The sequence below is a fragment of the Ochlerotatus camptorhynchus genome, unplaced genomic scaffold (genome assembly GCF_037179485.1).
Source record: "Ochlerotatus camptorhynchus isolate MF236.1 unplaced genomic scaffold, CSIRO-AGI_Acam_v1.1 ptg000383l, whole genome shotgun sequence".
NCBI lineage: Eukaryota > Metazoa > Arthropoda > Insecta > Diptera > Culicidae > Ochlerotatus > Ochlerotatus camptorhynchus.
In genome coordinates, this window is record NW_027040870.1 from 1,471,692 (window position 1) to 1,496,376 (window position 24,685).

Consider the following 24,685-nt stretch of genomic DNA (forward strand, 5'->3'; position numbering starts at 1 on the left):
GACTTGGTTCAATTCCTGGTCCGGTCTAGCATTTTTTCGGGTTGGAACATTTCTCGTCTTCTCTGGGCATAGAGCAGGATTGTACTTGCCACACAATTATATTAATTCAAAAATTGTCCAGTCATCGAAAACTCTCAATTGATAACTGTGGAAGTGCATCTAGAACCTATAGGTTAAGAGCACGCAATAACTAAAATTCGATAAGCAATAAGCTTGGAATGCGAAGAAGAAGAAGAAACTTTTATAAGGTTCTCTGAAATTAAACAGTGTTCCCCTAACTTCTACGAAATTATATTCTATTAAGTTTCCTGAACCTCTATGAAGTCCCTGAAGTTGTATAAATTTACCTGAATTTCTACAAAATCCACTAAATTTCTCTTATGTTCATTAATTTTCTACAAAGCTCAACGAAGTTCCACAAAAATGTTAGCACTTCTACGAAGCTTCTACAATGTTAACTGCAGTTCTAAAACGTTTCTTAATCTGCTATACATTTTCCTGAACTTATACGAAGTTTCCCGAACTACGTTTTCTTAATTTCCTGAGCTTCTGTAATACTCAGTCTAAAAAAAATCTGAAATATTGAACACCCATCGCTTCCGGTTGCAAATTTTAAAAGTTGCGGCGAAGACATGTGAAGACTTTCCGTTCATCCCGTTGATTTGTTCTCCTGACATCTAGGGGAAATGACGGCTTCGGCATGCCAGACTATTTTCGGCAACACAAATTGAAACACTATTTTCACTGGATTTTCTTACGAAAACACTTCGGTGAATGCATGCAAACGATTCTTTATGCTTTCAGCTTCAATTTGACTATATTTTTACCACTGAGAAAAAGCAATCTAGCAAGGTTTTCTTGAAATGAAACACACGCACTAAAAATTGTAGCTGATTTCGAGTTGCCGATAATAGAACAGCAGATTTACATGCAGTTCAAATGGAACGGTTGCCGAAGAAAAACTGGTTGCCGACAGTACTCGCTCTCACTAGAGAAGATTGGAGCTTTGTAAAAGCGTTTCAAAACAGTTTTTGACGATTCTTTCGACTGAAATTGTTAGAGCAGCTGGCAGCAAAAGATTGTAAACAAACTAATACTGCATATGTGTGCGTTCCTCAGAGAAAAAGGCTATAGAAAGTAGGTCGCTGCTTAGGTTGCCGAGAATACGTAAATTTCTCTATATAATTTTATAAATAATTAACATTCCTTAACTCTTCGAATAATTTTAGAGATCGGTAGTTTTCGAATTACACTTTACTTGGGTTAATGGCGTTTGTGAAAGCGATATTCGTGGTAATAAGGACTGTTCAGTTTATAAAATGGACACACACTTTCAGTCACAACTTTATTATTTGACTACTTAGCTTAATGCTTTCTTCGGCCTGTTTGAAGCACTACTTATAAGCAACATGGTTAAATGCATCCAATAAGCAATGTTTTTTTTTTTTTATATCTTTATTAAGGAGACTTTCAGCCGTTGGCTGGCTCGTCTCCGACCTAATAAGCAATGTATTTGAGGCGGTATGTAGTTTTTACGAAATTTTAAATCACATTTGCTGTAAAATGCTTCTTTTTTTCTTTATTTATAAAAGGTTTTTCAGCCTAAAGGCTAGTTCAGGGATCGGGTGCTACTCAATTTTCTGCGAGTAAAACACACACTGTCGCGAGATAGCACTTTCCTTTCCAAAGAGACGAGAAAGAGCATTGTAGATCGTAAAGCACATTTCATTCTTCTAGTATTGGAGAGCTGCTGCTCCAACAGTGTCTTTCTCGTTTGCTTCTCAGAGAGTGTGCTTTATGTGCCCTTAGCATAGCTCATTTTCCAAGCGTTAACATATGAGTAGTTTAGACACGGGCCCGGTAAACTCAGCGTCCTTGGTTTAATTCCAGTCTGCTCAGCATTATCGTTTTTCATACGGCAAATTAATGAAATTCATTTTTGCTGACTAATAACCAACCGTAAGGTAATATTATATTATGAACGTCGATATTTTATTTCACCGTGGCAGATTAATCAACATTCATGGACCAAGGATGTTTAACTTGGTTTGTAATCACACATTTTAAGTGCTTAAATTTACAAATCGGTTGGTTCTAAAATATTCTATTGGAAAAAAATGATTCAATTCTACGAAAGGAGGTTTTGGTTTTATGGAGCCGTTCGCTAATATTTATATAGGAGATTACGATAAATTTAGTTAATTCAAATCGGGCTCCGGGATATTTCGTCGTACGGCGCCCGTTTCCGTTCTATGGGCTAAAAACCATGGGCTAAGTGGTTTGAGGAAGAGGAAGGTATGACGATGCAAAGTGGAGTACAACGAAGTGGTGTGGAGCCCTATCCCCCTAAATTCTATTTTCAAGCAAAACGATATAGGACTGTTAGCTCCCAAATTTGATTTTCCCGCAACTTCGGACACATCACATCGTGCGCGTGTGAACCAAACTGCGCTAGCGGGGCCTCAAATAAATAGCCCAACCTAGTTTAAAGATTATTATTTGAAAATTTAGTGGACTTTTTTCCATGCAAAACTACAATGGATTCAAGTTGTCTAGAATTGTTTATCTCACACTGGCCCAAAATAGCTTCTTTACAACAATTAAAAGAATATCACTTGGCACTTTAAAAAACTTCTTTAGGAAATGCATCAAATTTGTTGTTTTCTCACACATACATACATACATTTATTTGTACAACATCACATTTAAGATAAGACATAATCAACAATAGTACGCCACAATACCAGGTTTGCGGCAACCGCTCTCCATCCTCGGTCATGCCCAATGCTCGCTAGATCACGCTAAGGTTGTTTTCCGGCATTCTTGCAACAACATGCCCTGCCCACCGCATCCTTCCGCCTTTGGCAACCTTCTGGATGCTGGGTTCGCCGTAGAGTGCAGCGAGCTCGTGGTTTATTCTTTACCGCCACTCACCGTTCTCCTGCACACCGCCGAAGATCGTCCTTAGCACACGTCGCTCGGAAACTCCGAGTGCTTGCAGGTCCTCCTCGAGCATAGTCCATGTCTCGTGTCCATAGAGGACCACCGGTCTTATTAGCATTATGTACATGGTACAATTGGTGCGGGGGTGAATCTTTTTTGACCGTAGTTTCTTCTGGAGCCCGTAGTAGGCACGACTTCCACTGATGATGCGCCTTCGTATTTCACGACTCACATTGTTGTCAGCCGTCAGTAAGGATCCAAGGTAAACGAATTCCTCCACTACCTCAAAAGTATCTCCGTCACAAATACTTCCTAGACGAATCCTGTCATGTTCGGTTCCGCCTACTACCATGTACTTTGTACCACCAGTCCGACCTTTGCTGCTTCGTGTTTCAGGCGGGTGTATAGTTGTGCCACCGTTTCAAATGTTCTTGCGATAATGTCCATGTCGTCCGCAAAGCACACAAATTGACCGGATTTCGTGAAAATCGTACCCCGGCTCGTCGCAATACACCTTTTAGAGCGATGTTGAAGAGTAGGCATGAGAGTCCGTCACCTTGTCGCAGTCCCCGGCGAGATTCGAATGAACTGGATAGTTCACCCGAAACCCTTACACAGTTTTGCACACCGTCCATCGTTGCTTTGATCAGTCTGAACAGCTTCCCAGGAAAGCCGTTCTCGTCCACGATTTTCCATAGCCCTCTGCGGTCGATACTGTCGTATGCCGCCTTAAAGTCAATGAACAAACATGTGACATGTGTGTCTAAATATTATGCAGCCAACCTAACATTTCCGTAAATCTCTAAGCCACGTCTCCCCCGATTGAAAAGTGCTACTATCATCATAACACCGTGCACTACTCGATTGTGCAAACGCAAGTAACACCTGTGCAATCCAACTACTCTCACTTAGGTATGAAATCTCGCTCTCCTTTGTCTCTTTCTCCTTCCAAATATAAGAGACAAGCTCCCGAATTTGAGAGTAGCACCAGTGTTTATTGCAACACTCTGAGCTTTTAGCCGATCCCTAGGTTCACCTCTTGAGCAGAATGCGTTTTTACGATTTTGCTCAACTTTCAGTGTCATTTTTTGTTCTACGTTTACAACTTCAGAAAATTAACAAAGTTCAAGCTACTCAGTGACAGTTTTCATTAAATTTTAAATGAATATATACATTTGAAACACTTGCTCGTTTAGTCATCTTTTTTTTTTAATTAAGTGCGAAACTTGATAATGTCTTACATGTGCGAAATTACAATTATCGAATATTGGTGTCAGCAATCCAAAGCGCCGCGGCGCTGCTTCGACCTGTGGTAAAGAAAGCCATCTGGTCCCGCAGCATGCATTCCAAAGCTTTGCATGAACCATTCGTCCGGCACCGCAATTGCACAAATAATTTTCTCCTTACATGCAATGGAGATACGAGCTGAAAAAAAAGAGCAATAACTATGATTCGCTGAATTACGTTTTCGAATCTAATTAAACTAATTGCCCAGTCTTCTTCGGTCCGAAAACGCAACTAGGTAATTTATCGCTCCCCGTGCCGTTAATTGTGGACAATTGGAATTCTTTTTGTTCTTCATGTAGGAAAATGCAACACGTTTAAGTATTACATTAGTCATTTTATTCGTTCAGTATTATGTTTTATATGCCTATATATACCAGTAATGGTACTAGAAAAATAGTCTTACTCCTAGCCACACAATGCTGATTAATACAAATCTGATTGGAACTCGTTTTATCGGTTGAATCTCTTCTGCTGCCGCAAACGGTAAACGTCGTTAACAGGTGGAGCAGACATAGTTGTTTCATCGTCGCTATCATCCCCACCGGGTGCCATCCGTCTTCTCTTCAAGCCACCCTCGCCCGAGTAGGTACTGTCGTCTACAATCCAATGAACCGCTTTAGCCAAATCGAATAGCTTAATGCTGTTACCGTTTTCTCCTCCGGTTGGAGTAAGTGGTACATCTGGAAGGACTATGCGACTGAAGACATCGGCTAATTTGTCTATGGAGACAAACGGGCCGTGGAAGCAGATTGGCGGTGGAAGCATCGAACAGAGTGAAGCTAAAGCCGGTGGTTGAGGGAAGCATCCACCGTCTAGCGGATGTTCTCCCGGATAGGCGTTCGGTTTCGGTTTGTAGGGAATCATTTGCGCAAAGTCCGGACGAGGCATCTGGTGAGGCTGTTCTGGAGCTTCGGTTGGGGCCGGAAGTTTTGAAGAAATTGGATTCAAAATGCCATTTGTTTCGGCGTACCCGATGGATTTAAGCTCTGTTGCAGAGCATGGGTACAGGTTGAGGAATTTGTAACGATCCACAAGTTGGGCTGTTTCTTTGCCTTCAAATTCTTTGAGCTTTTCCAAAACCGCACTTCTTCTGCGTTCCACTTTTACGATACTGGACAAATCGCCAATATTGGATTCAAATTCCAAGAAACGATTCCAAACTTCAACCGACAGTTGCGGCGTCAATCCACCTGACGAAAGAACTCGTTCAAACAGAACTCTCGTATTGTTATCCTCGTTCAGATGGGACAGATAGTCGATATAGCACATAACATACTCTGGACTACCGCCGAAGCGTTTCAGTCCCAGCTCGAAAATACGGAATGCGATGTCCTTATCCTTGGTGCAGTAATACTCCATCAATGCTGCGGAAACAAAAACGTGATACGTGGATCGTACATCTTCGCGGGCTTTCTTAAAAATGGCTCTGGCAGAAATGATTCCTTCAGCGCGACGTGCAAACTTCATGTATTGAATATAAGCCAACGTGGGATCTATATCCGAAATGGATAAATATTTGTTATACATTTGATGGACTTTCTCGTACTTTAATCTTCCTTCTTCAAAATCCGCATAGGCAAAATAGAGCAGAGCGTTCCGGCTCAGGACACTGTTAATTGCTCTTTCCAAAATATTAGCAGCTTCGTCGGAAAATACTTTAGCAGCATTCAAATCCCCTTTGTCCACAAGCTGCTTCGAACTTTGATCGAGATATTGAGCCGCCTGATGCCATACTGCCGGATGATGTGTCATCACCAGCAAGCACTGTTCCGTAGCAAACATTACTCTTCGCGTTACCAATGCCGTATCCTCGCTTCTCAAAGGGTTCGATTTTTCGAAATTGATATACTTTTTCCACAGTTCCACCTGTTTCAATTCCTCCTTCGTGCCGGTCGGCGGAACCGCTGGCAAATTCCGGTTCAATCCTTTCGTCACAATCTCTAACTCCTTCGCCACCCTGCGAGCATTCATATAGTCCCTCGATCTCTCCAAGCTCATCTTTTCTGAAATGATTGGATTGATATTCTGCTCGAAGGCAATATATTCCTTCCACAAATGCTCTATTCCAATGATTGGCGTTATCACTGCCTTTTGATAAACCTTCCGCACCGCCGTAATTTTCTGATTTTCCGCATAACTACCAATCGCTTCCACACTCTTCAAAAACGAAATGTAATCTTGCCAAATCGAGTACGAGTGCAAATCCATTCCTATCTTCTCCAGTGCGAAATCATACGCCTGGGCCAACTTTTCTTTATGCGTACTCAACCCAGCCTTCGTTTCCTTTACATAGGTCAGATAAAGCTTCCACAAATCAATGTTCAAAATTTTCACCAAACACCGCTGGAACAACTTCTCCACCCTCTCATAGTTCCGGTACTTCATTTCCTGCTCAATGTAAATCTTCCAGTACCTTGCTGTCGTCGGGAAAACGCTAACCAACGACTCGTACAGGGAACGTACCTCATTGATGTGCCGGCTTTGGCCTTCCCGGATCATTACCGACCAAGATTCCACATCGAACGGCCGAACCTCCACGGTTTGCTGAGCCCGCACCAGCCGCTCGTGACCCCACTCGATGTCGAATTTCAGCTGATCCTTCCATTGTGCCATTCCTCCAGCTTGTTTTTCACTGAAACGACGTTCGCCAATCAATTAACTATCCACTTTCGTTAGAATCACTAAATAACAAGCAATAATGCAACGAAAAATATACCTTTTGTAATTTTGATACGAAAAAACACTCCGGCATAAGCGCTGACAACTACTCGTCTAATAGACGTTTTTTGACACAACGCACGCCTTTGACGTACACGAAACAAGGTACTGCAACGTAAGGTGAACGCCATTTTGCTTTTTCGACGAGCCGTGGATTATGTTCGAATGTGTGCGTTCGAGAAAAACTTCGTTTGCGAGATAAACACACAGAGCACAAACGAGAGAGCATAAAAATAACATACCATATTCGTGTGACTGAAAAACACTAAGTAGCGTGTGCTTGTGTAGTTTGCGGCAAAGATACAGAAAATGATAGAGGCAGCAAATGAGTAACGCTTGGTGGGTGGTACCCGAGTAAAGTTGGCGATCAAATTGAAATCAAAATTTGATGTTATGATGTAACTTTTTTTTATTACCCCAATTAATCATGTTTTGTTGTTTTTGACATCATCCACATCCAGAGGACCAGTCGCTTCGAATGTATGAGAATGGTAGGAAATCCACAAATCGTGGATTTTCTGATATTCTCCATACTGCAAAAATGATTTTCCTACCACTGAAGGGGCGACATTTCTCGGATCTACTACTACTCAAATCATATAATTAATTGATCTCGTTTTTTTTGGGTTAAAGGTTGGCACAGCAAAACAGAGGGCATGATTTAACACTGTTGAATTAAAAGGATAACTAATTCTGCTCTTAATGAAATCAATTTGATTACTGATAATATTAAACTGCATACGGGGTTGGCCTTAATTAATATATATATAAAAGCCCAGCGTCCCTCCGTAATGCACCTAGACAATTGAAACAGACGCAAAAGTTAGGCCAAAGATCACAGATAACAGACCATAAAATGGTTTTTATTTTTGAAATATATTTTTTTATTTTTAATATTTTAATATTTTTAATATTGCGCATTTTGCACCAAATTAGACTCCTGTGCAAAAAATAATTGCACAGAAATATTTTCGCACATGCCAGAAAATTTAAAAATCGACTTATTTGAAAGCAGTAACAGCTTTAGAACATTACTAGCAAGCTACACTGTTTAATTAAAGCTCTAGAAAGCATGAAGAAGCTCCATGTTTAACTTTTATGACCAGTGCGAAAATATTACTGTGTACTTATTTTTAGCGCAGGAGTCTAATCAGGTGTGTAATCCGCATTATTTTTATTTATTTTTTATATTTTTTTTATTAATGTATAAAAAAGCCCAGCGTCCCTTTATTTAATTTTTATTTTTTTTTTATGTTAATTTTTTTTTATATTTTTTTTATTAATATATAAAAAAGCCCAGCGTCCCTTCGTTATACACCTAGACAATTGAAACAGACGCAAATGTTAGGCCAAAGATCACAGATAACAAACCATAAAATAGTTTTTATTTTTGAAATATTTTTTTAAATTTTTAAATTTTTTTATTTTTAATATTTTTATATTTTTAATATTTTTTTTTAATATTTTTTATTTATTTTTATATTTTTTTTTGGTTTTTTTTTATTCTTAATATTTTTTTTATTGATATATATAAAAACCTAGCGTCCGTAAATCACCCAGACAATTGAAACAGACGCAGAAGTTATGCCAAAGATCACAGATAACAGACCATAAAATAGTTTTTATTTTTGAAATAGTTTTTTTTATCTTTATTATTTTTTTATTTTTAATATTTTAAAATTTTTAATATTTTTATTATATTAAATATTTTTTTAAATATTTTTTTTTTATTTTAATATTTTTTTTTTTATTTTAAATATTTTTTTTTATTTTTCATATTTTTTTTATTATTAATATTTGTTTAATTTTTAATTTTTTTTATTTATATTATTTTGTTTATTTTTAACTTTTTTTTTCATTTTAATATTTTTTTTAATTTTTATTTTTAAATTTTTTATTTTTTATTTTTTTTTAGGAAAATTTTAAGCATTTTTGGAGTCAAAATATTTAAAACGCTTTTTTTCTGGCCGTAGCTCAATGGTAGCCCTATTAAGTGTCCAGGATCACATTGGCCACTCAATTGGCCATACCCGGACATGATCCGGGTTCGACGAGGGAGTGGTCAGAATATTATGCGACAGATGAAATCAGTTTAGGAACGTTTAAAGCCTACTTTGGAGTAAAAATCTAAAAATTCCTTTTCCTGGCCGTAGGAACGTTTTTTGTTTTTTTAAGCGAAGTACCATAGGTTTCATTCGCAAATTACGTTACGCTTAAATTGCTTAAATATTAGTTATTGGTTAAGTTGGAAAAACAATCCAAGCAATAAATAGATATAAGGGAACTTTGTAGATGCTTCCCTATTGTCATCCGATCCAGCAGAAAACACTATATATGACATTCGCCGTTTTCTACGCTGTTCTTATGGAACGTGATTGCTGCATCAAAAGTATTTAGTGCTGGGATTCAGATTACCTGTGTATTTTGTTTTTGTTTTTTAATTTTTATGAAAGATTGGCAATTAATAAGTTATTTAATACGAAGTCAAATCGCCACATAAAAACCAACCATGTGGTTAATAGTTTGAAGAATATACAGCTAAAAAACGGGGATAAATTTTAGAATTTTTGTTACTATCCGCCTGATAACCAACTCACTGTTGCTAAATATTTATAACTTAAATATTGGGGAATTGAAAAAAAGATTAGCTGTGTACTGTATATTCATATGTACAGCTATATTCCTTTTGCCTGATCGATATTTTATCGAATATTTTAAGTCCTATAGCTATACTTAGGCTGTGTTCCATTTGGTGCATCTGATCATTCATTGGTGCACTTAAATTTCACAGACATAAAATTTTCAAATAAGCCTGCTAGAATAGCAAATTATTTCTGACCGACAAGGAATCAATTTTGACAGACACGTTCTCGAAAATCGTTCATGAGCAAATCGGTGATCATCTCTATACCCCTCACCATCCCTCTCCAATGAGGGAGTTTGGTAAAGAGAGATGATTATCCCGATTCGTACCTTCGTCAAAGTTGTCCTTGCTCGCTTTCTACTCTCTATATATAATTTTCACTCTGCCGTACTCTAAACGGAATTATCAACTCTATACTTTCATCTCCTCATCTATTGTATAAAATGACCACGTTAAATCTGTTATTTGAAACTTGGCATCTTCAACAAATTTGCTATTAATTTCGTTTACCGAAAATCTCGGGATTTTCTGCCGAAATTCGTACATCTGAGCTCCCAACAAAAAATAACTGAGATCTCAGCAAAAGTGACATTTCTCGCGTAACATTTGAAGAGGGTCTATCCTCGTTGAGCGATTTTCTTCAACGACTTTCTCTTTGGCTTACCACGGCAACACAAACGAATTTCTCGCTTTTATTTAATTAGTCTTGGAAATTTTATCGTTGAATCTCAGCAAACAAAAATCGTTTTTACTGAAATCTCTATTAAATTTGCTACCGGTTAATCTCGACAAAAAAAATCAGAGATAGCGAAAACAATACAAAATATGTTCATTGACATACCTGTTTTCCTGAACCCTGACATTGCTTTTAACATTGGTAGATTTGACTTCACATACTCTTATAATATAAACACAATATTACCAACAATCAATACGAAACTAACGATTTTAAATTGGCTCACTACTTGACTAGCCTATTGGTCCCAAGCAAATCGATTAACGTATCCCATTCTAGTCGAAATTCTAGTACTACGCAATGTTTGTTTTGATTAGCTATGAAAGTTTGACAGATAAAATGAGGGATTATTGGTTTTTTCTATGTTTCGAGGGGTGAATCGATTAGCTTGGGACCGAAGAGAGTACCAGAGCTGAGCCAAAAAGATGAGCATGTTATTTTAGGACCTTCTAGTCTTAGAGTTACCTCTATGATATTACTGCATTCACATGAATCCCAAACTTAGTAATGCGATATTACGTCTTATAGTACTTAAATACAATAGTATTCTAAAGATCATTGCACGGAATCATTTAAAGTTGTTTGTACGAGATTGCATGTCGATCTGAGCAAGAGATAATCATGATCGAAGATATGCTCTTTTTACATGTTACGCAAGATATTACTAATTAGACAATTTAAGAAAATTGAAGTATTTTAGGCATACAAAAGTATACAACATCCAAAATATGCGAAAAGCTTTCAAAATATATGAAAATCGATAACAATTTAATTTCATAAATTAATAAGCCCTTTTGTGAATCTTTCAATGGATAAGCCCTTTTTTTTAAGCCGTTGTGTTTGTCATCAGAAATGGTACGCCCTTTGCTAAGCCTTTCCGCAACGTCAAATAAATTCAAAACAAATCATCGGCCCTCCCTCAAGCAGCAGGGCCTTCTGTGTTACCTGACTTATAACGAATGTACGTTGTATACGAGTACACCGAATACAACGTATGACTCGTCTAATTTTGCATAGCATTTGCAATGTAAAATTAGACGAACTATACTTTGTATTCGGGGTACTCGTATACAACGTATATTCGTTATAAGTCAGGTAACACAGTAGCTTTGGTTTGAAAATTTCATCGACCCTTCTAGGCGTATCAATGAAATGAAATAAATGAATGGTTGGCCGTTTTAGCAACAATCAATACGAAACTAACGATTTTAAATTGGCTCACTACTTGACTAGCGTATTGGTCCCAAGCAAACGATTAACGTATCCCATTCTAGTCAAAATTCTAGTACTACGCAATGTTTGTTTTGATTCGCTATGAAAGTTTGACAGATAAAATGAGGGGTTATTCGTTTTTCTTATGTTTCGAGGGGTGAATCGATTAGCTTGGGACCGAAGGGAGTACCATTGGAAGATTGCCGTAAAAGCTCAACGCAGATGTCGCCACTGCATGATGATGATAATGTTGACAGACTGCATATAAAATTCGTGAAAATTAGCGTTAAATCATAATTTTCATCAAGCCTGTGTAAAATCCTTCCAATATAACATTCGAATTGAAGAAGAAAACGTGTTTACGATCAGACTGATGTGCATCTTTGACTTTTCCAGTTGAACTTTCATAATATACATTCATTTCATTTCGCGGCTCCATCAATGCTGCATCGTAAATATGATGTAAACAAAAGTAAATTGCTCAATCACTCAAAATAAAGATGATTTGTCATCTTGTTATCACTTTGAAGAAGACCATCTAGCACCATTTTATAGTATGGTGCGTGTTGAGTAAAGCAAGCTCCGTTGCGTTTTCCGTCGAAAATTGTGAGCTATTGTGAGTATCAATATGTTTGCTTAGAAAAGGCCAAAAGGAACATTTATTGAATATTGGCGTCCTATACAACCAATTCTCCATTACCACCAGCATGATACAACCTTTCCTAATTAAATTAACTTAATTTCCACTTTCATCTTAGTGGAAATCGCACATATTCACCATTTTCCGAAAAATGCAGCTGCGCAGGAGGTAACCTCTCGCTGTGGGTGCAAACTTGTTATGCATTATTTTCCATGAAAACTAGAAACACTGGAATAAGAGACCAGCGGAGAAAAAAAACATGAATTTGGCAACAAGATAAACATCAAAGCAATCCTGGCATCACTTGCATTTGTAACTGCTTGCGAGTGACTTCGCCAATGCACCGACGATCGAGTTCATGAGAGATTGTTAAACGATTTTAATACTCCTCCCTAATTGAAGCAAACCATTTGTAAACATTGCAGATTGGAACCGCTTTCGACAGTTCGATTGGAATCATAACAGTGTCTCCGCTGGTCTCTTATTCCAGTGTTTCTAATGAAAACCTCGCCGATCCATACCGAACACTCTTATAGCGAATTCGTTTATTATCGGGGTTGGAACCAGTGCGAAACCGATCTTTTTGTCAGTACGAACCTCAACCTGAGCTAGGTTTTAAAAACAAACAAGCAAACTGACGTTTGTCAGAAAACAAGCAGACCCAATCTTGATACCCGATCCAGGTTGGAACTGAATAATAAACGAATTCGCTATTAGTGATGCCTTCGAAAAAAAGTTTAAGTCCCTGTAAACCATCCCTAATAAAAAATTACCATAAACGAACGATTATCCAAATGATTGAACTATTCCACAAATGGTTTGGATGATACCCCGAACACGTCGTTAAGCAAATTAACCATAACATTTTTATTAGGGATCTCTCTGAACTGTCAAAACTGTGTTGATGACGTTATCATGCAATGAATAATATAATTAGTAATGTATTGCGTAACATATCAAAAGGGCCTATCTTCGTTGAACCACTTCATCTATTTTTGTCTTCTCCTCTTCAGCGCAGATCGACATGCAATCTTGGACAAACAACTTTACAGGATATGCTTTACAGCCGCGTTATTAGCATATGGGAAAATACATTCAAAATTGTTATTGTTAAAATGTCGCGTGGGATTTTTCAATCGTAGGCTGATCATTCAAACGCCAGGCATTGCTGAAATCTTGGCGCCGGACTGCCATGTGTAGATCAAATGGTAGGTGATGTAGGTATAGTTCCTCGCCTACACAGCACATGTTACCCCCATGTGTACGTTGAATCTTACCATCAAGGTCGCCTCACCAAAAATACGACTTTAATTATCCACTTTTACTATCAATTAACCCACCACTCATACGCCATTTACTGTACTCGATCCCAAACCAAACACCATCACCGTGAGGGGCTTGTCCATAAAATTCAGCTTCTGTGCCACAATTATACACCCGTACCGTATACTCGAGCCTTACCATATAAATAAAAGGCACACATGCATAATTGCCAGTGCACGATTGTTACTTATTCGGCCTTCAGCCGGTTGTACATGTATTGTAACAATCGGATTTCCTTGCCTGCAAAACACCAGATTGACCGACTTATGGACCATAATTTGGTTTCTGCTTTTGCTACGTCTGGAAATTCGCTTTCTTCTGAGAGGCGCAGTTCGTTGTTTTTTTGTTTTGGTTTATTTTGTTTTGGTTTTGGTTATGAGAGCTTATATAAATTATATGAGATTTTGTTATGCGTAGCATTTGAAAAACGCTTATATTCGTTGATTGATTCTTATTCATCGATTTTCTTTTTTGTTAGTTCAAATAGCCGTATCTGCTTTTGTAAACAAAGATTTCAACGTCAGTTTGCCGAAAGTCGTAGCGCACTCACGCAAACTAACACCACCATTAACTCTTCGGGCACCACACTGAAAATGGAGTCGACATTTTTTTCAAAATGATGCATCTCAGTCGCTATTTATCCGTTTTCAAATGTTTTAATACCGTTGGATAGGCCACATCCTAATCTTTTCATTAGCTTGTTATTCACGCTCCCTGATTGTGTCATAGCTTCATAAAATCAGCATTACCAAATTATAACAAAATTTTCGGAAGGTCATTATTCATTCTGTAGGGCAATTAAAAATGTGTGCATGGTGCATTCTATTAGATACTTTTATAGGCTTTCAGGAAAAAATATAAAAGGACAAACCGATCAACTTCAACTTGCTGAAACGACATGTCTACCGACTCGACAAAAACTGAAAAACCAAAAGATTGATTAACTATCAAACTCGTCATTGTGTGCTATGCTCAATCAAACCATCAAAAAGGAAAATTAATACCCTTTCCAACAAGATAACAACATCAAAAATACATGAAAATTTACCGAAGATATTACAAAAATAGTGAAAAGTGTGATTTAGGTGTGGTAGTCGAAGAGTTAAGTATGGTAAAGTTTCCTTGTTGGTTGTAAATGCTATACTAATATCAACATGAAGCTTTAGTGTGATAATTTTTTAACTAGAGAAAGTTCTGAACAGGATAGGTTGGTAGTTTGGCTAGAGTACGGCAGTTTGAAAATTGAATAGAATTTGAAGTAAAAGCCGTTGGTCTCTTGGATGGTTCGATAGGTAAGGTCCAGGTGTGGGTGCTGCCTCCCTGTTCTGATACGATTTTGTTTCACGAATCCTTTTTTCTGGTGAATCTCATTATCACTAACTTCGCATCTTCTAGAGCAAACATCAGTAATAGTGCAAGTCAGCCATCTTCACGGCCATGTATGGACTCTGTATCGTAGCACCTCAACTGAAACTTGGCGAGACATTTCAGTTAAAAGTTTTCCCCTTAACGAACGTTGAATGTATTTGTTTTGTTTCTTGATAACCTAATTTGAATTCATTGTGTTAAGGAGTTGTTCTGTTATTTTAACAACCTAATGAATGTTATCAAAGTTGGACTTTCAGTTTCGGAGAAATTAGCCAAATTTTACAAATTGGTGTCAATTTACTTTACAGAGTTGAAGTTACAGGGTTACTTCCACTCACTCGCTATAAAAAAATGTTTTTCGGAATAATGAAATCATGAGATGGAATAAAGATAATTAGAATTTGTAAGCTACAAGAAGAGGTCGTGAAGTATGTGTTTGACACATCAAATCTCTCAATATTACTTTTAGTGCGTCACAATCAGCGATTTTACGACTCGTAAGCGCTCACTCTGAGTGAACGCTCACGAATCATAAGATCGCTGATTGTGACGCCCTGAAAGCAAAATTGACAGGTTTTATGAATCAAACACTTAATTTACACCCTCTTCTTGTTACTTACAAGTCCAACAAATCATTATATCATATAATGATTGCTTAATCCCGAAAAATATTTTTTATAGCAAGTGAGTGGAAGCAACCCTGGTTGAAGATAATGTATGCTAAAGGAAGACATTTTTTAAACTCAAAATAATAAGCTTTATCAAGATACTTTCCGGATGCGGAAGTTTTAATACGCATCCACTGAACCACATACATCTATATATATATATAAGAAAATTTCAATTACGAGATACCCATCGGACAAGCTGCATCCAGATATTTACACACGAGATGAAAAATCAATTTGCTGATAATCACGAAATTGGAACGTTCAACGAAGCGTACGATTGCTATTTACGTCGCAGACACACTGAGTGGCATGCGGGTCTAAATGGATATCTTCTCTCGCTTACCACGTCTGATCCGTGATGTGATAAGAGATCCTGTTCCGTCTGGTGTGTAAACCATCATCCTTCTGGGGTTCGTCCTAGATACACTAAACTGAAGTCTATTGCATGACTAATGGCGACAAATTTTGCCCGGTCTCTCTTATAATTGATTTCATAAAAGTTGCGTTTCAAATCATGTTTGATTGACTCATTCAACAGCAGCCAAGCAATCAATCTCAATGCGCTGACGTTGATGTCAACAAATGTCAATTAACCCGATAATTGTATAAAATATTACAAATTAATTCCAACCACACAGTCAAGTTCTCAATTTTCAAACCGGCAGAAAACACTGACCACACATTGCAATCGGCGAAAAATTTACATTAATTTGAATTTTATGAACTTCAATCTACCTCTCAATGCTTTCTAACTTGCTGACGCTGTGGTTGTGGATAGCAGCCACTTGTATAGCACATGTGTTGGCATATGTCCATTAAACAAAATTTAATCAACTATCGTCCCCTTCCTGTTTTCATGCTACTGGTGATCTATTAAATCTACGGACACAAATTTACTCACTCTAACTACTACTTAGCGTACCGTTTGCATTTTGGGTTAACTTAACTCGAAAATAGTATATTCTAAGAATCTATCGATACACCACTTGAACAGTTTACATATTTTTAAACATTTGTACAACGCCGCAGGAGGAGGAGGGCTCTAATTTTTTTTTAAACTGTCCACGCGGTATTTGGACAGCTCCTAATACGGTAATACTCGTTACTAAACTGATGTTCAATAACAATTCCATGAAACTTTGCATAATTTTTCACTATGGGCAATAAACCAAGTTTGTGCTGCAATTAATTATTATTATTTAGCTTTATTTAGGAGGCTTTCAGCCTTAGGCTGGTTCGCCTCCAAATTTGCTGCAATTAAGCCATTTTGACTCGCGTCTATCTTTTCAAAATGGCGTATTCTATATTTGTCTATAAATCATAGCACGAAAACGGCTCTTCTAATCGAAATGACGACTGAGTCGAAGTTGTAGGAAACTGGATTGCCTGTTCAGAAAAAAAAGAAATAAAAAATGGTGGTTAAGAAACTGTTAAAAACTTCATTAATATTTTCAAACTCAGTGTCCATTGTGTGTCCAATATCAAAGAAGTTAGCATTTTTAATAAGCTTTCGATAAGACTAAATGAACACTTTAAAATTAACAAAAATCGTAGCACATCAATTTTTAGTAAAAATCGTAAAACGTCAACTTTAACAGGGTGGCCAGTGAATCGGGAAAACCGGGAATACCGGGAAATATCCGGGAATTTGAAAAGTAACCGGGAAAACCGGGAAAAACCCGGGAATTCGATGGAAGAACCGGGAAAATAAGTAAACCATAACATAGGAATAAATTTTAACACCAGAATTTCAGAATTAACTATTAAAACAGAGCGATTCTTTACCAAATAAATTTCTTGCTCTTTTTGCTACATAATTTATTGTAGTTTCCCGTCTTATTCTTTTTAGAATTAAATCACTCAGCAAAATTACAATTTGATTTTTGTCGTTTCAATTTCAGATGTTAAGTACATGGGTCTTTAAAGAAAATATTGGAGATGCTGGACTTTGGAAACAAATATTTGTTAAATCCGAATCTGAACTTTTCTTTTCCTTGGTTTTAATTTTTCGTTATTCAAAATTCTCATGACATGAATTCCAGAATTAACTTGGAATTCTTCTCTGAATTAACATGAAATTCTTCTGAAATTAACCAAAAAACACTTCGCGTAATAATTACCATTGAATTCTGTTTTGGAATTTGCTTGAAAACCCTTCTAAGAACTTGATTGGAAGCCTTCTTAAAATTCCCTTGAACTACTTTGATGCCTTTGAAATTCTTTTCAAAATTTTATTTTTAACTGTATTCAAAACAGCATAAACCTTTCGAAATTTTATTTAGAACCCCCTTGGAGTATTTAAAGAAATTATTTCTATTTACACTACATTACAAATAAAAATATACAAAATTAGCTTCAATGTTTGACATATGATTCTTATGTTAAATCGTGCACTGAATCCAAAAATGTAACCAGAAAAATTTCAGCAATAAAAATTGAAATTTCTTCTAAAAAAAAATTTTACTTACTAAAACACAAATATCTCCGGCTGTAATGAAGCTATATCAATTATTTGAACGCCAAATTTAAGGGGATTTTTTTTTGATCAACTGAACATCATTTGTCAGAGAGATTAGTGGCATTGTTGTTAATTAATAGTTTGTTTATTTTATTTTTATGTTTTACATATTTCCAAGAAAATTTGATTTCAGCAAAGTTTTTTAAGCAAGGTAAATACAAATGTTTGTAGTGGTTGTGCCAACAATACCACTAATCTAACTGAAAAATAGTATTCAGTTGATCGAAAGTCAATTCGCTCACTCTTAATTTGGCATTAATATAATTGAAATAGTTTCATTACAGCAGGAGATATTTGTATTTTAGTAGACAAACTTTTATTAGGAGAAATTCATTTTTTAACTGTATCTACAAAACTAAGATTTTTTTCTGACAACATTTTTGAATTCAGCACACGATTTTACATGGGATATGACCATCAGCATACAAAGTTCAAATATGTTGTAAAGTGTTATTAGTATTTATTTGCTATGCATTTTGTTGGAGCTCTGTGATGAATCTTTCGCACTAGCGTGGAAATAAGAGCTAACAAGAACACTCTTAAAACTCTGTGTCTTGTTGAATTTTCATCATAATTATCTTGAAATCTTAAAATTCATCTGTCATTTTCCTCACGATTCTCATACAAATCTCCTCAGATTCAAGTAGGATTTCTCACAACTCCAAATTCATCTTACAATTTCTAATTCCGAAATTGAATATAATTCTGGAATTCTGCTCAGAACTTCTCCTTCGAAAATTATGTGGGAATCCTCTTCAATATTTGATTGAAATCAACACTTTGAATTCTTTTAAATTTTACTAAATATTCCAGGGTTTGTCCGCAAGATTCTATCGATTGTTCTGTAATGTATTATAACCCTTAAAATGCTTGCAAGTCTCAGAGCCTTGACAATTATGACTCCACGACTCATAAATATTTTTTTTTTTTTCAAATCTGTAATCTTGAAAAAATGTCAAAATTTCACATTTTGATAATTTTTTCTCCGAATCCTTTATCGCAATAGTTTCAAACTGTACAGAAATTTCAAAGTCTCAGAATTTTGGGAATCTTCTTAAATCACATTTTTTTTTATCCTTTCAGTGAATAACCTTTCAGTAATATTTTTCAAGTATTGGTCTTTTGGACGTGGGTATTAAATTTCATGAACCATATTTAGTTTCACGTTGAGTGAGTTCAAACGTCAAAAGTTTTTACATATTTGTTTGTGTTTAACTTTGTACATCAGCGCAAGTACTGAAAGGTTAATATTTATGTTAGTATAGACAACGGAGTGAAGACAAATTTTCTTTATCCGATATCCCTAACAATTTCCTCTAATTCTCATTAGTATCAAGTTCATTTTTTCTGAAACTTTTTTTTTAAAATTAAATCTCTTATTTTTCACAATTTTGTCTTATAACCTATTCATCCAGATAACATTTGGCCTAGCGACCTTAATCTCTGTTTCTTAATAAATTCTAGGGCTTTGAGATCATAAGATGTATCGAGCAAAATGTGATAGAAATTGTTTTTCAATGTGTTTCGAAAGATCAATAGTTTGTTTCGAATACATTAAGGTTCAATTTACTTTGATGCATTTTCGAAAAAAATCAAATGCAGTTTTTTTCGACGCATCCTTTCACACTAGCAAAAAGCTCGCGTCATTGGGTGTAAATAGCAAAAAGAATAGAATACATCGAAAAAAAAACTGCATTTGAATTTTTCGAAAATGCATCAAAGTAAATTGAACCTTAAGTGACTCATAGAGTTGAATTTATACTTTCAGCTTTAAAAAATATTGTCTGTAATTCTGCTTTTACTTTTCCCACACATAACCTCCGAAAATTTACAGTTGGACACGTTTATAAAAATGCGTACAATTTCGTTTTTGGTTGAATATTAACAATCGGGTAATTTTTAAGATTTGAACCGGGAAAACCGGGAAAAACCGGGAACTCCGAAATGAAAATTCACTGGTCACCCTGCTTTAAGTAAATTTATTATTTTTTTTTTCTGCGGAAAACAATGCTAAACATTGTTTCTTATGCATAAATACGTTTTTGTTTTAATTATTGACACAACAATTTTGTTCGAAAATGCTGAGCTCCATCGTCGTCATCAAAAGCCGATGTCAACTGAAACTCGCCAACGTAAAGTGGAAATGGGTCGGCAACACACTACAAAGGGGTGGAAACGAAATATCTTAGCAAGTGCTGGATTGAAACACAGCAGGACATCGCAGGCGGTGGAGCCTCAACAAGGAAATCATGCAAGTCGATAGGATTTTAACCTGGGCCCTCGTTGGCCCTTTGCACCACTGAAGGTACCCAGGATACATAAGTTAGAAAGTAATCCCGAGATAGAGCTGATCGCTCACTTCTAAATGGACCACACTTTAGTTTTTTTTTTAGATTTCTTAAAATAAACCTGTAAAGTTCTGTCCAGTTAGAATCCGGAATCACTTATTGTGTTGCAGCGGCACGGAAAGTGACCGCTGCAAGAATTATTTTACAGCGGTTTGTTTACCTAGGCGCCCACTTTCTGTGGTATTTCACGGTGTTTCGTGCAGTGAGTCAAAAATTATTCCAGATGGAAGCCGAGAGGAGAGAAAAAATTTTGCACACCCACGTTGATAATCCAACGTGGTCCGCAATAAAAATCGCAAAAACGTTGAAAATCGCCAAATCAACCGTGTATGATGTGCTCGAACGTTTCAGGGAGCGAAAGAGCGTGGATCGAGTGCCTCAAGGTAAGCGTCGTAGTGGAACATATGACCGCAAGCTGACCCAGAAGGTGTTGAGAACCGTCAGAGCCAACCCTGGACTATCAGATAATGAAATCGCACAAAAATACGCTGCTACTCGCAGTACCGTTCGAAGAATTCGTTTGCGAGCAGGATATCGTTCTTATCGAGCCAGCAAGCAACCAAACAGAACGTTGAAGCAAAGTTTTGTCACCAAAACTCGAGCTCGGAAATTTTACCAGCAGTTTTTGACGAAGTACCAAGGATGCCTGCTCATCGACGATGAAACCTATGTCAAATGGATTTCGGACAGCTTCCTGGCCAAAAATTCTACATGGCGACGGCACAAGGATATGTTCCTGCGAAGTTTAAGTTTGCTTTTATGGACAAATTTGCCAAAAAACTGATGATTTGGCAAGGGATATGCAGCTGCGGAGCAAAGACCAAAGTGTTCGTGACGAATAAGACGATGGACTCGAAGCTGTACAAGGAAGAATGCCTCAAAAACCGCGTACTACCTTTCATTAAAGCCCATAAACTACCCATAATCGCATATCAGTCCCATCTTTGCTTGATTTCCTATCCATATGGGACTGATATGCGATTATGGGCAGTAAAGGTCCCGTGAAGTTTTGGCCAGATTTGGCGAGTTGCCACTACAGCCGGGAAGTCATCCAGTGGTACCGCGATAATAACGTAGATTTCATCGATAAAAACATAAATCCACCCAACTGCCCGCAGTTCCGGCCCATCGAGAGATTTTGGGCAATAATGAAGCGGGAGCTTAAGAAAAGTGGAAAAACGGCTCGGGACGCGATTCAGATAACCAAAATGTGCCAAGGAAGTTGACTCCGGAGGTGTGCAGCGTTTGATGGGAGGAATAAAGAAGAAAGTGCGAATTTTCATTAGAAACGAAGAGAAATGATTTGTATTGATTTTTTTTTCTAAAATTACTGTGAATTACCTTTGTTTTGATGTATTAACCTTATTTGTACGTCAATCCGTTACCGAGATACAGATGATTTTATTATTTCGGATTCTAAATGGACATAGCTTTATTCACAATTTCATAACCTTATTGTTCTGAAATGGTCATGTTTTTTAAAATTCGTATTCCACCTGGTGATCAGCCTTAAACCATAGTTTCAAACAGGGGAGGACCGAAACAGTGATAAACTCGTTTTACGACCTATCCAGAATCCAACTATGCTACTCCACAATTATTTGCGATCAGTGAAAACGGCTGAACTTTTCTCTGAGACACGCGCCAATGCTGATCGAACATTGCACAGTATCTTGCGAAGACACTCGCATCCAGCAGCGCTGGATATAATACCAGTTGTGTTTCGCTTGTTTTCGCTTTTCGCGCCTGAGGTGAATTAATATAAATTTACATAAATTGGTGTCCTCTTTATTGCCGCCACATGGTGCTGAATAGCGATCGAGGCGGCAGTGATTAGCGGTGAGACATCACTGACCGAGTGACTCGGTTCCAGCCCAGCAGCAACGGTGGCAGCAGTGTGGTGCCGGTTGTTTTGGTCGTATGGGATTCAACGTTCGTGTGAAAGTGAAACTCGTACTCGACGGCAGAGCGATCGCGAGTTAGTCGCATATCAGTTTGCACGGAACTAGAAATTTGGCGCCGAGATGATCAACGATGGGTGCATGCAAGCAACCGAGGGCGGATGTGAGCTTATTGCAGTAACAAGGTCGTTGATTGTGTCGACATTGGGAACTTTAATTTCTCTTCTTTTGGTGGTAACCCTCCAACTGCTGGTATAAACGTCTAAAGCCGACTCTGCATGGAAGCTCTTCCGAATGTATGATCTATATGAGAATAATACACAGCAAAAAAATAATTTTGATATCACATCAAAGTAGATGTAGCCGGCGTTGGTGGTGTAGTGGTAAGTGTGACTGCTTTCTCAACCCAATGGGTCTGGGTTCAATCCCAGCCAGACAGAGGTTGTTGTTAAGGGGGGAGGGGGTTTTTCATACATTACTTTTCCAAGTCTCATTCCTCATTGTGGTGGTCACGCAGAGATCCACCTACACCCGCTGAATTGGTCCTCCTTGTTGCAGTGCCATTCCGTTCGAAGCGGTAATGAGCAGAGGCAGGAAAGGGGCAGCGCTGATTTATATCTTTTCAGGTTCAAGCAGAATGATGTGCAACCAAGTGGTATTCGTTTATGTTGACTGGGTTTGGGGAAAACGTTTAGTTCATGAAAACAGTAACCAAAATTATCATTTGCAAATTTTTCAAAAGTTTTTTGATTAAAAATTAGAAAAGAATTCATTTCAGAAGATTCGTTAAGTAATATCCTATCGATTGGCGTATTTGGATTTTAATTTCATCTATAAATGACAAAGTTACAAGCGTTCAAAACCTAACACTATTTCACCACACATATTTTTTGATTTTTACCCCAGTATAGTCGACAAAGACGTAGTTCTACGTCAAAAATGTAAGAGGTTGTATCCAAGACACGACCGTAGAACAGCATACCGGACGCTACCTACATTTACACTTTTTGAGAATTCGACAAGATTTTTTTTTTGCGTAATTCTCTTAATAGTAGGGGCTTAAAATTTGCATCAAAAGTCATAAAGATAGGTACCGTCTGGCATGCTCAGTGCTCGGTATCAATATTCGGTAACTGTGTTTGGCAAACTACTTTTCCGATCACGGAAATGCCTCGTTTTCTGATGACAAAATTAGGTATTTTCGTGTACAAAACGCACGAAATTGTTCGTTTATTCAATAGATAATAAAAAAGCGAAAATTGGTAGGAGGAATTTCTCCAATCACGATATATTCGCGATTTTCGAGATTTTTTGATTTTTCTAGCGTCCTGGAGAAAACCTTACGAAGTGTTTCTGGTTAAATGACATGGTCATGTGGTACTCGATCATTGCGAGAATTTATGTGTACCACTTCAATACTTTTTTTTTATAATCCATTTATTTGTCAAGGCTCAAATGCGTTAGCTTTGCGGAGCCGAATATTTTTTACATGATTGTGTTTACATACTGGTGATTTTTACAGAGTGAATATCATTTCTTACAACTAATGTTAGTAGAACGGGGGCCGATTACTCGCGGCTTACTCGAGATTAGGGATTACATTTATTGATCATTTGGAGAGAGGACAAGGGAAAGCATTTTGAACTAATTTAAAACTTAAACGTGAAGGATGACTAAAACACAAAACATTAAACACATACATCAACAGCTTTAAAAAAGTCGTAAATAAGCTTCATAAAGTCGATATCACGGCAAGCCAAGACGTCTCTAATTGGCTTAAAGGATTGTTTTCCTCGGACCCTAAGGGAATCACACAGAACTGATCTCCCCCCATGATGCAAGGAGCAGGACCAAACAACATGCTCGATGTCGTGATAACCGTTTCCACAGGTACACAAGTTGCTGTCGGCAAGCGTAATACGGAAGAGGTGGGCGTTTAACGAACAATGATTAGACATGAGCCTGGACATTACACGAATAAAATGACGACTCATATCCAAGCCTTTGAACCAGGGTTTGATCGACACCTGTGGGACAATAGAATGTAGTCATCTTCCCAGATCACCATCATTCCACTTTTGTTGCCAGTTGGCGAGGACTTGCTGACGAGAAATCGTGAAAAAATCGTGGTAGGCGATTTGTCGCTCGTAAATATCGCCTTCCATAGCGCCCACCTTGGCCAGCGAGTCCGCTTTCTCATTGCCCGGGATAGAGCAACGAGAAGGGACCCATACCAAGGTGATGATATGCGAGCTGTTTGATAAAGCACTCAATGACGATCGTATTTCCTGGAGGAAATACGCCGAGTGCTTCATCGGCCTCATTGAACGCATAGCCTCCAGGGAGAGGTGGAAGTGAGGCAATACGCTCTAACGT

At 37.5% G+C, this 24,685-nt stretch overlaps 3 protein-coding genes across 6 annotated transcripts in view; 2 read left to right on the forward strand and 1 right to left on the reverse strand.

The window, feature by feature from the left end:
* LOC135710451 (active breakpoint cluster region-related protein) overlaps positions 1 to 24,685 on the forward strand; it is a 190,615-nt gene that overhangs the window by 145,418 nt on the left and 20,512 nt on the right. The window lies entirely within an intron of this gene.
* LOC135710460 (uncharacterized) overlaps positions 1 to 24,685 on the forward strand; it is a 189,751-nt gene that overhangs the window by 101,122 nt on the left and 63,944 nt on the right. The window lies entirely within an intron of this gene.
* su(f) (cleavage stimulation factor subunit su(f)) lies at positions 4,563 to 6,989 on the reverse strand. Its single transcript, XM_065233000.1, has 2 exons — positions 6,947 to 6,989; positions 4,563 to 6,862 (listed from the first exon to the last, which is right to left on the reverse strand). Exon 2 carries the CDS (start codon positions 6,841 to 6,843, stop codon positions 4,681 to 4,683), a length of 2,163 nt encoding a protein of 720 aa, XP_065089072.1. The 5' UTR covers positions 6,844 to 6,862; positions 6,947 to 6,989; the 3' UTR covers positions 4,563 to 4,680.